General features: G+C 51.1%; 2 protein-coding genes and 1 non-coding gene across 13 annotated transcripts in view; 1 reads left to right on the forward strand and 2 right to left on the reverse strand.

The window, feature by feature from the left end:
- MYO19 (myosin XIX) overlaps positions 1–3,115 on the forward strand; it is a 33,656-nt gene extending 30,541 nt beyond the window's left edge. For all 5 annotated transcript variants that reach the window (XR_015148297.1, XM_086360447.1, XM_086360444.1 and 2 more), the window contains 2 exons: positions 963–1,265; positions 2,371–3,115. Coding sequence is in view for 4 of the 5 variants with exons in the window: in XM_086360447.1 (XP_086216573.1) it covers positions 963–1,265; positions 2,371–2,499 (432 nt within the window). In the remaining variant the exon portion in view is untranslated. The remainder of the gene's footprint in view (positions 1–962; positions 1,266–2,370) is intronic.
- LOC147352625 (small nucleolar RNA SNORA11) lies at positions 660–789 on the reverse strand. Its single transcript, XR_015148542.1, has one exon. It is a non-coding gene; the product is annotated as a small nucleolar RNA SNORA11 (small nucleolar RNA).
- On the reverse strand, positions 3,010–9,987 carry ZNHIT3 (zinc finger HIT-type containing 3). 7 transcript variants are annotated; one of them, XM_086360489.1, is made up of 6 exons: positions 9,838–9,987; positions 9,706–9,737; positions 5,974–6,036; positions 5,176–5,262; positions 3,987–4,076; positions 3,010–3,476 (listed from the first exon to the last, which is right to left on the reverse strand). In XM_086360489.1, the coding sequence occupies exons 1-6, from the start codon at positions 9,921–9,923 to the stop codon at positions 3,295–3,297; spliced, it is 540 nt and encodes a 179-aa protein (XP_086216615.1). In that variant the 5' UTR covers positions 9,924–9,987; the 3' UTR covers positions 3,010–3,294. The 7 variants fall into 7 exon arrangements, with proteins under 7 accessions (XP_086216615.1, XP_086216612.1, XP_086216614.1 ...); XM_086360486.1 differs by having other exon boundaries at positions 3,010–3,645; XM_086360488.1 differs by having other exon boundaries at positions 3,975–4,076.
- Positions 9,988–12,517: the final 2,530 nt, after the last annotated feature.

Below are 12,517 nucleotides of genomic sequence, written 5' to 3' on the forward strand. Positions count from 1 at the left end.
ACAAACACATACACATATATAATATGTATACATACATAAAAGTGAAACAAAAGTTTTGCCAAAAGTGTCTACCCCGAGTGTTAAATTTTTTTTTTGAGATCTTTTTCTTTTTTTAAAGCAGTTTTAGGTTTACAATAAAACTTGACAGGAATGTACAGAAATTCCCCATATACCGCCTCCCCTCACATGAACAGCCATTATCAAAAGAATGGTACCTCTACTTTTTAGACCAAGGATGACTGCATTGACACGTGATCAAAACATCCCCAGTTCACCTAGGGCTCGCTTTAATGAGCAGAGCAGTGTTGCGTACTCTATGGGTTTGGACAAAAAGTATGACCACGTATATCCATCATTATAATGTCGCTCAAAGTACTTTCACTGCTCATGAAAACTTCTGTACTCTGTATATTCCTCTCTGCAAACTCCTGACAACCACTGATCTTTTTATCGTCTCCACAGTTTTGCCTTTCCCAGAATGGCATACAGGTGGAATCTCTTTCTCCTCGAAATGAGAGGTTCAGACCCTTTATGAGACCACTCCTGGCCCACCCAGGCGTGGACTAGACAGGCTCCAGGCGGCAAGCTCCCCCACTATGTGCTGCGGCTTTCCCTCCAGTACTGGCCCTGCCCAGCAGCCACGTGGAGGTCAGGGGGACACATGTTGGGTTTCTGTTCATAGGAAGGCCACACATTTTGTGCCTCTCGTCACAGTGAACCCAGATTCCTGTCAGGTGTGTTATAAACAGACGAGCCATTTCTTCAGACCCCCTGCTCTGAGCACACCCCAAAGGCTGTTACTTTTTAAAAGTATGTGAAGCCTCAGCACAGCTGCCCTGTGTATAGGCCTGTGCCACATCCAGCCAGGTGCCCTTCAGTTCACCTTGTTAAGGGCAAATCACCAAAGAGACTTTTGGTTTCTGTTTTCCATTAAGAGCTGTGATATGCTGTTCTTTTTTAAGATCAGAATGGCCTTCCTTGCTTCTGAAGAACTGGATGGTGTGGAGGAAAAACACTCACCTCAAGCTCCCTGCTCCCCGGGCTCCAGTCCGCTGCCCCCGGCTCAGACCAGGCTCCAGGGCGCAATAACCCGCCTCTGGCCCCTGGGACTGGCCCTGGCCAACGCGGCTGTGGGTGTTCACGGCTTTCAGAGGAAGCTGGTGGTCTTCGCCTGCCTCCAGCTCCCCGTGGGCAGCCCCAGGAGCTGCGCCGTCCAGACAGCCCAAGAACAAGCCGGAGTCCTGTCCATCCGAGCGCTGCCTCAGGTGGGCCATGCGATGGGGCTGGCGTCCTGACCGCCCCACTGCGGGGTGGGGGGGCGGAGCCCCGGGGGTCGCAGCAGCAGCCGCAGGACTGAGGCTGAGATGAAGGCCTCCGAACCTTGCGCATCCCAGCTGGCAGCAGTCGAGTCGTTCCCATCATTACAATTAGGGTTTTCCAAAGTCCTTTCACTGTTAAAAAGCTGCCTCCAAGTGTTCTAGCATCTCTTCTGAGTCATCTTTAAATTAGTCCTACTTCCAAAAAAATGGGTTGTGGTAACAGCAGCTTTTCCCCTCCAATGGCGCTGGATCTGGCCCCATGCTTCCCCCTACTTGGGCTTCCCTGGTGGCTCTGACGGTAAAGAATCCGGCTGCAATACAGGAGACCCAGGCTCGTTCCCTGGGTTGGGATCCCCTAGAGGAGGAAATGGCACCCCACTCCACTATTCATGCCTAGAAAATCCCAGGGACAGAGGAGCCTGGTGGGCTACGTCCACGGGGTGGCAAAGAGTCGGACACGACTGAGCGAGACTAACACACTTTCCCCTCACTTGTATTCTTTGGTTTACCCTATTCCTGACAAGCACATGAGTCAGTGGTTTAAGGTTTTATATTGTGGGCAGCCGCCAGGTAAAGAGGCAGCGAGCACAGACAAGGGCTAATACCCGCCTTTTACAAGGATCAAGTGACACAAGGGAGAAGGAAGGAAACACTGCATTTCCTCCCGGAGGAATTCCTACAGGACATAATCTGGGTAAAATCGCCATGACAACACACGGGCCTGCCAGAGCGTAAACAGAAGTGCAGCTCTTTGATCTTCCAGCTTTAAGCAGTCCTAAGACTGGGACAGATGATATTCTTAGCAGGGAAGAGCTCCCTCCTAGCTTTCCTCATCTATCTCACACTGGGTGGATGTGACACTTTGTCTTTAATACTGTTTTGGAGTCTGCTCCCGTCTTAGTAAGGAGGAAAAGTGCACTAAGTCAGTCTGCCACTGCTGTGACTCCGGCAGGTCCTCGGGTGTCCCCACCTCCCTGCATTCCTAGCCTTCACTCCAAGAGGTCCCTTCAACCTCCCAGGAGCTGGGGCTGAGCTGCGTCTCTCTCCCCAGGGCTCGATCAGATTTCACTGCAGAAAGTCTCCACTGCGCTACGCTGACACCTGCCCTGGACCCTCGCCCGACAGTGTTACTGGCTTTAATCAGATCCTGCTGGAAAGACACAGGCCGGGCCACGTGTGACCTCTTCTCCCCTCCCAGCCTCACCAGCTGGGCCATCCCCTGTGCCTTTTTTCCCACAAGGCCTTTTCCTGCCAGCAGCCTCACCAGAGACATGTAATCAATACCCGGCTGCCAGACGACTCCCACAGGGACTCCGAGTGCACTCAGGGAGCCATGGCTCCAGCCTGCAGGCGGGCCAGCGGCTGCACCAGTGGCCTGGGGCAGCAGTCTACACATCCCCTGCCCCCACACCCTGATGGGTATCAGGGTTGGCAGTGACCAAACCAGGATTAGGAAATGTCAGGGCCTTCACTACCTTCACAGATCTAACTCAGCGGTGCTGGCCATCACTACAGTGGACACCCCACAGGCAAAGTCAGCTTGAAATCAGCTCTAACATTGTGGCTGGGGGAAACTTTGCCTTGAGTTCCTTTAAAAGGAACAAAACCTTACTATTTAAATATTTGATTAATTTAATGTCAAGCAACTAGATTATAAATCAAGAATGATCAATGCAATATACCAAAGAAATACCACACCAAAATTTTATTAACAGCACGTTTTTACTCAAATGGGTGTGGAAATTCAGTAAATATTTATGTCTTAATTGTATAAAAAATAAAACACTTAAAAACCACCATTTGAACATCGAGTTCTCTCTCCATACGGGTCTGCCATCGTGAGTACCCCCACAGTGCCAGAAGGGGTCTGGGGGGCCCACCTGACGTCAGCCGCTGAGTCCTGGCATCGCCACCCCTGGGCAGGGCCCCCCATGTGACAGCCTCCCAGGAGGAGCGGGCAACACAATAATCCACCTTAAGGATCCTCGTTCTGAGACGGCTCCACGATACTCAAGCAGCAGTCAGCAAACTCCACAAACAAGGGCTCCTGCATGCAGGCTCGCATAAGCTTGGCCTTGTCGTCCGCCTGATCGAGGTCGACCATCAGCTGTCTGAGGTGTGGATTGAGCAGTAAGCTCCTCAGTGCTGCAGACTCCCCTTAAAATGAACAGTGAGGAGAGCCAAGCTGAGCTCAAGTGGGTGCAGGCAGAGACGGCTGAAAGCCAAATATTCCAAACGTAATAAACACCAAGCACGCTGCACCCCTTCACCCAGCATTTCACATGAGGTGGGGCTTCCCAGGTGGCGACAGTGGTAGAGAATCCACCTGCCAACGCAAGAGACACACGAGATGTGGGTTTGATCCCTGGGTCAGGAAGATCCCCTGGAGAAGGGAATGGCTACCCACTCCAGTATTCTTGCCTGGAAAAGTCCATGGACAGAGGAGCTTGGTGGGCTACAGTTCAGGGGGTTGCAAAGAATCAGGTATGACTGAGCATACATGCTCACGTAAGGTGAGGTCAGCATGTCAGATGGTTTCCAAGTTAAATGCTGTCAGAATCTTATTCTTTATTAGTCCTCTATAAATATCTTAATGCCATTCACCCAAGAAAAAGTTACTGTACCTGCACAGACTTAGCTTAAAAATTGTCTTACCTGCAGACTTACCTAAATTCTTTAAATTCTGCAAAGACACTCTGTCCTCTTCCTCATCACTATTGAGAAAATCAGCCACAGAGTCATCATCATCTAAGGAACCTGTTTATGAGGGCAAAGGAAACCTAGGTGCCAGGTTTTAACAACTCCAGTAAATAAAAAATGTGTGTGCACACACACAAGAACAGAGATAAAGCAAGTGGGAACAGACAAAACAACCACTTCTGAGAAATTTGTGACTACACTAACACTATTTTAGGAAAGTGAAGAGCTGCTGATAGTGTTCACACACTTAAACTATGTTTGGGCTTAAGGCCTTGTTTTCCAATTCTTCCCAGCCTACCTCTGCTCACTACGGCTCCAGCCCTGTCTGTAAAAACCCACGGATAGGACTCCCCTGTGTTCTCGGCATGGGCGGAAACATCCGAACCCAACAAGGAAGTTTCTCAAAGGGCAGAAGTGGGCCATCCCCTGGCTCTGACCGCTCAATACCTTTTCGGTGGCACCGGGAGGGGCCGTCTTCAGAGCCCAGCATGATGCATGGTGCGCAGGAGGCGTTAAAGAAAGGGTACGTGGGGCTTGCCTGGTGGCCCAGGGGTTAAGAATCTGCCTTGCAATGCCCAGATCCCGAATGCTGCGCCACAACTATGAAGCCTGCACTCTGGAACCCGAGCGCCATCCCACTGAAGCTCGCTCACCCTAGAGCCTGTGCTGCTCTCTGCAGCTAGAGAAAGCCTGCACACGGCAACCAAGGCCTAATACCAGAGGAAAAAAAAATATATTTTAAAAAGGCTAGATGGATGGGGAGGACGGCAGCACGCTCGCGCTGCAGGCTCTGAGGGCCGCCAGGAGCAGCAAGACCAAAGGCCACGTGCCACGCGGGTCCAGGTCAGGTGACCCCCGCCAGGCCCAGGGAGGGAGACCCGAAGCCGTGACTGCAGGCGGCTCCTGCCAGCAGGGTCCACCGCTCACCCAAACCACAGCTGCGGCCTTTCCCCCCTGCCCTTCTGCATCTTCAGGCGGCCCCACATCACCACCCGTGACAACGTGTGCTCCTGGCGCCGGTGCACAGGGCTGAGGAAGCTGCTGCTCCCTGATGAACCTGCCTCCTGGCCCCAGTGCAAAAGTCTCTTCTCCTCTCTCGACATATTCTATTTGAAAGCCTTTTCTCGGTTTGTGTGTTTGCAGTCAACCAACCCACCTTCGTTTTCCACAGGCTTTTTAGTTTTTGCAGTCAGAGCTGATCTTATTTTTTTCTCGACAGGACCAGCTGCAGGCCTGCACTGCTCTGAAAGACACAAATCTCAGGTGTACATCACCTCCGTTTGAGTGACAAGGCTGCACCACTCCCCCAAGCAGCATCCAGCATCTAGGGGGAATCCTCTGGAGGGGTGAGGGGCTGGGTGGGGGATGAAGGAGAGGAAGTGAGAGATTCCGTCAGGGGGCAGGAGAAACCTGGGCCCAGCAGAAGGGCTGAGGAAGCCCACCTCACGCTCCCCGAGGGCCTATCTCCATCCTCCCTGTCCTGCCTAATCCCACAGAGACTTCACCAAGATTCAGTAACACACTGACTTCGATTAGCCGCAAACTGTGTCTTCAGCAGTTTCAGATCCCGAATGTGCTGGTCCCCGTGCCACCGGGAGTCCACACACACAACTCACCAGGACCACCTGGGAGGGGCTCCGCCTCACAAAGGACAGGGAGATGGCCGAGGTAAGGAGAGTCGGATCCCAGTCACCCCAAGAGGGTGGGAGATGAGGGGGAGGTGCTGCCAGCTGGAAGGAGCGTTCCGGGCCAAAGGAAAGGCCCGTGGCTGGAGCCGACCCTTGAGCAAGTCGAGTCAGGTGCAAGGATACGGTGACAAGCAACTGGCAGCTGACGGGCAAAGCAGGCCTGGCAGGAGGATGGGGCACAAGAGGAGGAAGGCGCCTGCAAGACGCCAGTCTGTCTCATACCACACCACCCTAATGTGGGATCTAAGATGACACAATGAACCTACCTATGAAGCAGCAGCACGCTCCCAGACGCAGAGGACAGACTGGTAGTTGCCGCAGGGGAGGGGCTGGGGGAGGGATTAAGCGGGAGGTTGGGGTTAGCAGATGCAAAATATTAGATGGACAATGGATGAACAAGAAAGTCCTACTATATAGCACAGGCAATTACAGTCAGGATCCTATGATAAACCACAATAGAAAAGAATATAAAGAAAAAAGAATGCTATGCATGTGCATAACTGAGTCACTCTGCTGTACAGAGATTAGTAACACTGTAAATCAACTTTACTTCAATTAAAAAAAAAATCACCAGACATTATGCACCACTTATAGTTGTGCCTAAGACCACCTGTAATTTTGCCAGAGACTGACCCTGAGCTCTGATCCAGTCTCTAATCTGTCAATTTGTAAGAAACAGAGGACTAAGGAGTATGCCTAACCGCAGCGTGAGTTTGCAATCAGCAAAACCCAGACTGTGGGGAACTCTGCAAGTCAAATGGCTTGAATTCTTCCACAGAGAAATTTTTTTTTTAAAGTAATAACAGAGGATGGAGGAGCAATTTACAAATTAAGAGAGACTTAAAAGAAATATCACATTTTGGGGGAATTCCCTGGCAGTCCAGTGGTTGGGACTTGGTGCTTTTGGTTAGGTTAGGTTCAATCCCTGGTCAGGGAACTAAGAACAAGATGAAACAATACTCTTTCAGGATACATCCTTGCATAATAAAACTGAAAAAGCAAAGATGTGACTGCTATAAAGGTCAACAGAGTGGTCATTTACAGGAAGTGAGAACAGTGGGTCAGGACAGGGCATATGGAGGGGTTTCTGGAGTGGATGGCAAAGTTCTATTTTCTTTTTAAATTTTTTTTAAAACTTGGATGTGCTGGGTCTTTCTTTCTCCAAGGCCTTATCTCTGCTTGCACCAAGTGGGGGCTACTCTCCTGCTGAAAGCACAGGTTCTAGGGGCATAGGCTTCAGTAGCTGTTGCATGCGGGCTTAGCTGCCCCGAGGCATATGGAAACTTCAGAGACCAGGGATGGAACACACTGCCCCTGCACTGACAGGCAGGTTTTTTATATTTTTTAAAATACATACATAATTTATTTTTATTTTGGTTGCACCGGGTCTTTATTGCTGCACACGGACTTTCTCTAGTTGCAACAGGCAGGGGCACCTCTTTCAATGCACAGGATTCTCACTGCAGTGGCTTCTCTTGTTGCAGAGCAGAGGTTCTAGAACATGGGCTCAGCAGTTGTGGTGCATGGGCTTAGAAGCTCCGAGGGGTAGAACCTGCATCCCCTGCATTCACAGGCAGGTTCTTACCCACTGAACCACCAGGAAGTCCAAGTTTTATTTTCCTGACCTGGGTGGTGTTCGCCTTATAATAATTCAGTAAGCCAAATAAAAAAGAATCTACAAATAAATGCTGCAGAAAAAAGGCACTCCTCCAAAAAAAAAAAGGAAACCCCCCTACACAGTTGGTGGGAATGTAAACTGGTGTAGCCACTATGGAAAACGGTATGAAGATTCTCTAAAAAATTAAAAATAGTTACCATAGTGCTCAATCCCACTCCTGGACATACATCCAGAAAAAATAAAACCTCAAATTTGAAGATACATGCACCCCAATGTTCATAGCAGCACTATTTACAACAGCCAAGACATGGAAGCAACCTAAATGTCCATCAACAGAGAAATGAATAAGACGTGGTGTGTGGTGGAATACTACTCAGCCATAAAAACAAAATGCTGCCGTTTGCAGCAACATACATGGACCTAGAGATTATGAAACCTAGTGAAGTCCGTCAGAGAAAGACAAATAATCATGATATCACTTATACACAGAATCTAAAAAAATGGTACAAATGAATTTATTTACAAAACAGAAAGACTTCAGAAACAGAAAACAAATTTATGGATCCAAAGGAGAAGGGGTGAGGAAGGCTAAATTAGGAATATGGGATTAACAGAAACACATTACTATGTATAAACAGATAAACAACACGGGCCTAAAATATATTATTGTTTCATTTAGTTGCTAAGTGGTGCTGACTCTTGTGACCCCATGAACTGTAGCCCTCCAGGCTTCTCTGTCCATGGGATGTCCCAGGCAAGAATACTGGAGTGGGTTGCCATGTCCTTCTCCAGCAGATCTTCCCAACTCAAGGAATTAACCTGTGTCTCCTGCACTGGCAGGCAGATTCTTTACCACTGAACCACCAAGGAAAGAATATCATAGAGAACTATATTCATGACCTTGTAATAAGGAGGAAAAGGGGACGAAAGAGGATGAGATGGCTGGATGGCATCACCGACTTGATGGACATGAGTCTGAGTGAACTCCGGGAGTTGGTGATGGACAGGGAGGCCTGGCGTGCTGCGATTCATGGGGTCGCAAAAAGTCGGACACGACTGAGCAACTGAACTGAACTGAATAACTTACAATGAAAAAGAACCAAAAAAGGATACAGATCACTGAATCACTTTGCTGTATACCTGAAACATTGTAAATCAACTATACTTCAATTTAAAAAAATATTTTTTTAATAAGAACAAACCAAGCAGGGTTTCCCTGTGGTCCAGTGTTAAGAATCCACCTGCTAATACAGGGGACACCAGTTCAATCCCTGGTCTGAGAAGATGCCACATGCCATGGGCAATGAAGCCTGTGGGTCACAATTACTGAGCCCATGTACCCTAGAGCCGGTGCTCCGCAACAAGAGAAGCTACTGCATGATAAGCCCAAGCACTGCAACTAAAGAGTAGGACCCACCCCCCGCCCCCGCCCCCAGCACCGCAACTAGACAAAGTCCATTAGCAGCAAACAAGAACCAACGCAGCGATCCCCTCGCCCCCCAAAAAACACACTAACAGAGAGGCTGGAGTTTCCAACACAGAGTGAACTACTCAAATCTGTGTATCAGAAAAATTACCCAGATTGCGCTAGGGAGTCTTAGGAGGGGCCTCACAGGGCTGCAGGACCAGAGAGAAGCATTCCAGACATAGCTCCTAAACTATTCCAGCAAAGCAGTTCTACTTCGTTCCTATCTTGAGGCGAAAGGGTTTTTTTTCAAAGAGCTCCAAAGACATTAGGATTAAAAAAAAAAAAAGTTGGAGCGGGGACGGTGGTGCTCGAAACAAACAGCTATAAAATCAGAGACTGGAGGGCATAAAACTAGAGGCAAACCACCAGTGAGGAACTCTTAACAGAAAAGTCACTGAGAGAGAGAGGGCACGGGAAAGGGTCCCTGAAGACTGAGAAGAGGCGCCGGATAGAAAAAGACGTAAAATGTAGACTTGACAACAGTGAGAGCCAGGGACGCTGCTCCTTACCGTAAACTGGTATACCTCCCTGTTTCTATAAAGACATCACTTAAAAGAAAGAAAACGTCGTTAACCTCAGCCAGAGAAGATTCTGCCAAAGAACGCGGAGCTGAAAACTAAGAGGAAGGCATAGCTAGGGGAGGCTTTTGTGACAAAAACCAAAGACTGTTAAAAAAAAAAAGAAAAAGATGGCACGCAGAAAGGAAAGTGGAGCAGAGGAAAGGTTTGTGATTGTCCGTAGAGTGGAGGCGCATTCGCAGGAAGAGGTATCTGTCTGCCCACGGTGGGTGGGAGGCGGTCCCCAGGGTCGGGCGTTGCAAGGCTGATAGGCTGATAGCCGGGCCCCGGGATTCACGTCCCCGAGACCGCAGCAGGATGAGGGCGCTGCGGTCCACGAAGAAGGGCGCCTTACCTTTGTGCTTCCGGAAGCAGGGCAAGGAGCAGCTGCAAAAACAAAGCCACAGGGCGCGTCAGTCCCGAGGGCGGCGCGGAGCCTCCCGCCGCCCCGCCGCCCGCCCCCGGCCCCGCGACCCCGGGCACTCACTAGGGCACGCGGCAGGCGGGGCAGCGGTATTTGGGTTTCTCCAAACAGACAACGCAGACAGCGGTACCGCAGCTGAGCGACGACATGGTCTCTCCCGGGACGCGCCCCTCGCCTGCGCGCCAGCCCGGGGCCCCCGAGCCCCACGTGCCCGCCCTTTCTTCCGTTTCCTCAACCAGGACCAATCAGCGCGCAGCACTTACTGGCCGTCAAAAGCAATCGATTGATCCCGCTCATCGTTCCAGGCCTGAGAAGTAGAAAGTCGATGCACTCGATACGCATCCAGAGCCCATTGTCAGGGGTGCTCCCTGATTAGGGCTTCCCTGGTGGCTAAGCTGGAAAAGAATCCGCCTGCAGTGCGGGAGACCTGGGTTCCATCTCTGGGTTGGGAAGATCCCCTGGAGAAGGGAAAGGGTGCCCACCCCAGTATTCTGGCCTGGAGAATCCCCATGGACAGAGGAGCCTGGCGGGCCACAGTCCATGGCATGGCAAAGAGTCAGGCGTGACTGAGCGACTAAGCACAGCAAACAAGAAGTCCACACACTGGCCAAACCAGACTCAGCTAGGCCACGTGACACACGTGTGCCCTTCCCAGCCATTTTTCTCACAGGAAAGGAAGACAAGCCTTGGCCACTGACAAATGTTTATTGAGCTCTAACTGTGAGCCCTTTGCTTCCCAGACGCTGGGCTGGGAACACCCAGGGATTAGCAGGCACTGTCTCTGGGAGCTTAAGGCTTAGAGTGAAGGCAGGAGGGAGAATCCCTGAGTGGGACTGATTGGCCAGGTTACAGATGAGTGACCTCTGGCCCAAAGGTGGACATCCTGGTCCAGAAAAGGGCTTGAATGCCACCTCGGGCTTTAGGAAGAGACAAAGTCACATTTTATTGGGAGCCCTGCTCCTCTTCAAAGCCCTGAGCACTGTCCAGCTTTACCAGGCTTCCCACTCCACATGTGCGGTGCTGTCTTGGGGTCATAAGTCACCCTCACCCCCTAATCTGAACCCTAACCCTTTTGCGTTGGTCCATCAGCCCTCAGGATCTCCTTACTACAAGGGCCCCGCTCCACTGTCACAGTCTGTAGGGATGAATCTGCTGCGCCCCCAAGCAGCCATTCAAGTCTCAGCTCGGACCCCTTGCTGGCTGTGTGACTTGGAGAGACTGGCTATCCTCTCTGAGCTCCCTCATCTGTTAGAGTAGATGTTCCTACTTTTCTGAGCTATTGCAAGGCAGAGAGGTGACTGTAAAAAGATTTGTGATCTGCAGTGCTACAAAGGGTTATTTATGTGATATCTAGAGTCTATAACTCTTTTGGAGCTCTGGTTCCAACCCCATAAGCCCAGGTTCCAGGCTCCGAGTTCCTGGAGGCTGAGGTCTTGGACCTCAGGCTCCTCTAAAAGGGTTCCACTGCCAGCCTCAGTGAGCTGCACTGGGGTTGGGCTGGAGTGACTAGCTTTGCCAGGCTGTTGAGGGTGCTGTCCAGTCCTCAGTGCTGAAGTAGCACTGCCCTTCTGGTTGCCTACCTGCCCCAGCATGCAGCTGCCCCTGCCTCCAGCTTCCTAACAGAACTCACACCAAAATCCAATGTTTTCCCACTGATCCAATACTCTGAAGCATTCCTTGTATCCCTCAACAGTTGTGACCACTGCTGATTTGAATCAGAAGTGTCCCAGAAAGTCCACGCTTAACAGGGAAGGACAGAGGTCAGTGACTTGAATCCCGTGCTCTCTGGCATCAGTACTAATTCCCCCACTATGGACATCACCATTGCCCACCCAGACTTTTCCTGTGAGTTGTGTTTGGAGGCTGAGGCCATGCAGAGTTTCCACAATTTTCAGGGGCTCAACCAGACCCCATCCACATCCATACCATGCTGGCTCCCCTACCTTCAGGTTCAGAGATGGTACTCCAGAAAAAAAAAAAAAAAAAAAAACCTTCCTGGAATTCCTCTCATGCACACTCCATTCAGTAGAAATGCCTCTTCTACTCTGGGTGACCCTCATCTTCCATGGACCGATCCCTCCCGCTCCAATATCCAGGAAAGGAGGTGGCTCAACTGTGATGGCGGGGAGGTTGGGGAAAACCAAGAAGCAGCGACAGAAACCTGGTACAGCTCCTCTGGGCAATGGCTAGTTCAGAGCAGAAAGACAGGAGTGACGCTGGGCCCAACAACTAGATGTCCACACGGATTTGCCCTGGCTTCTATGGTCCCCCATCACGCTCTCCTAGCAGCTAAGGCTGCCTCACGTCTTCTCAGCGTCAGCTTGAGGCGCGGAGCAGAACCTGGAGAGAGGAGAGGTAGTAATCAAGGCAGAATGGTTTCCAGAGCCCCGCTGCCTGGCAGGCTCTGTCCAGCACATTCCAGGCAAGCCCAGCCCGGCGCCGACGCCGAAGACAGGAGACGTTGTCTTCAACCTGGAGGCCCAGGTCCCGCACCTAGCACCGCCAGAGGGCGCCCCAGATGGAGATTGGTCCTGGCGCGGCCGGCGCCTGAGCAGGTCTGCAGCGCCTCTCGCACCCGACTTTGCACCTGGCGTGGGAGGCAATACTGACCACGCAGGGAAAAGCAAACCCAGGCCTGGCCTGCACAAGAGGGTCAAGAGTGCGGAGTTGAAACCGACGACCGGATGGACAGCAGTGACTCCTCCATGAAAGCAAGGCCCACACCAGGCCAGCCGAGAGCTCC

The sequence above is a fragment of the Bos grunniens genome, chromosome 19 (genome assembly GCF_055505025.1).
Source record: "Bos grunniens cultivar Pamir isolate PY7600 chromosome 19, Bosgru_T2T1.0, whole genome shotgun sequence".
In the NCBI taxonomy this organism is placed as follows: domain Eukaryota; kingdom Metazoa; phylum Chordata; class Mammalia; order Artiodactyla; family Bovidae; genus Bos; species Bos grunniens.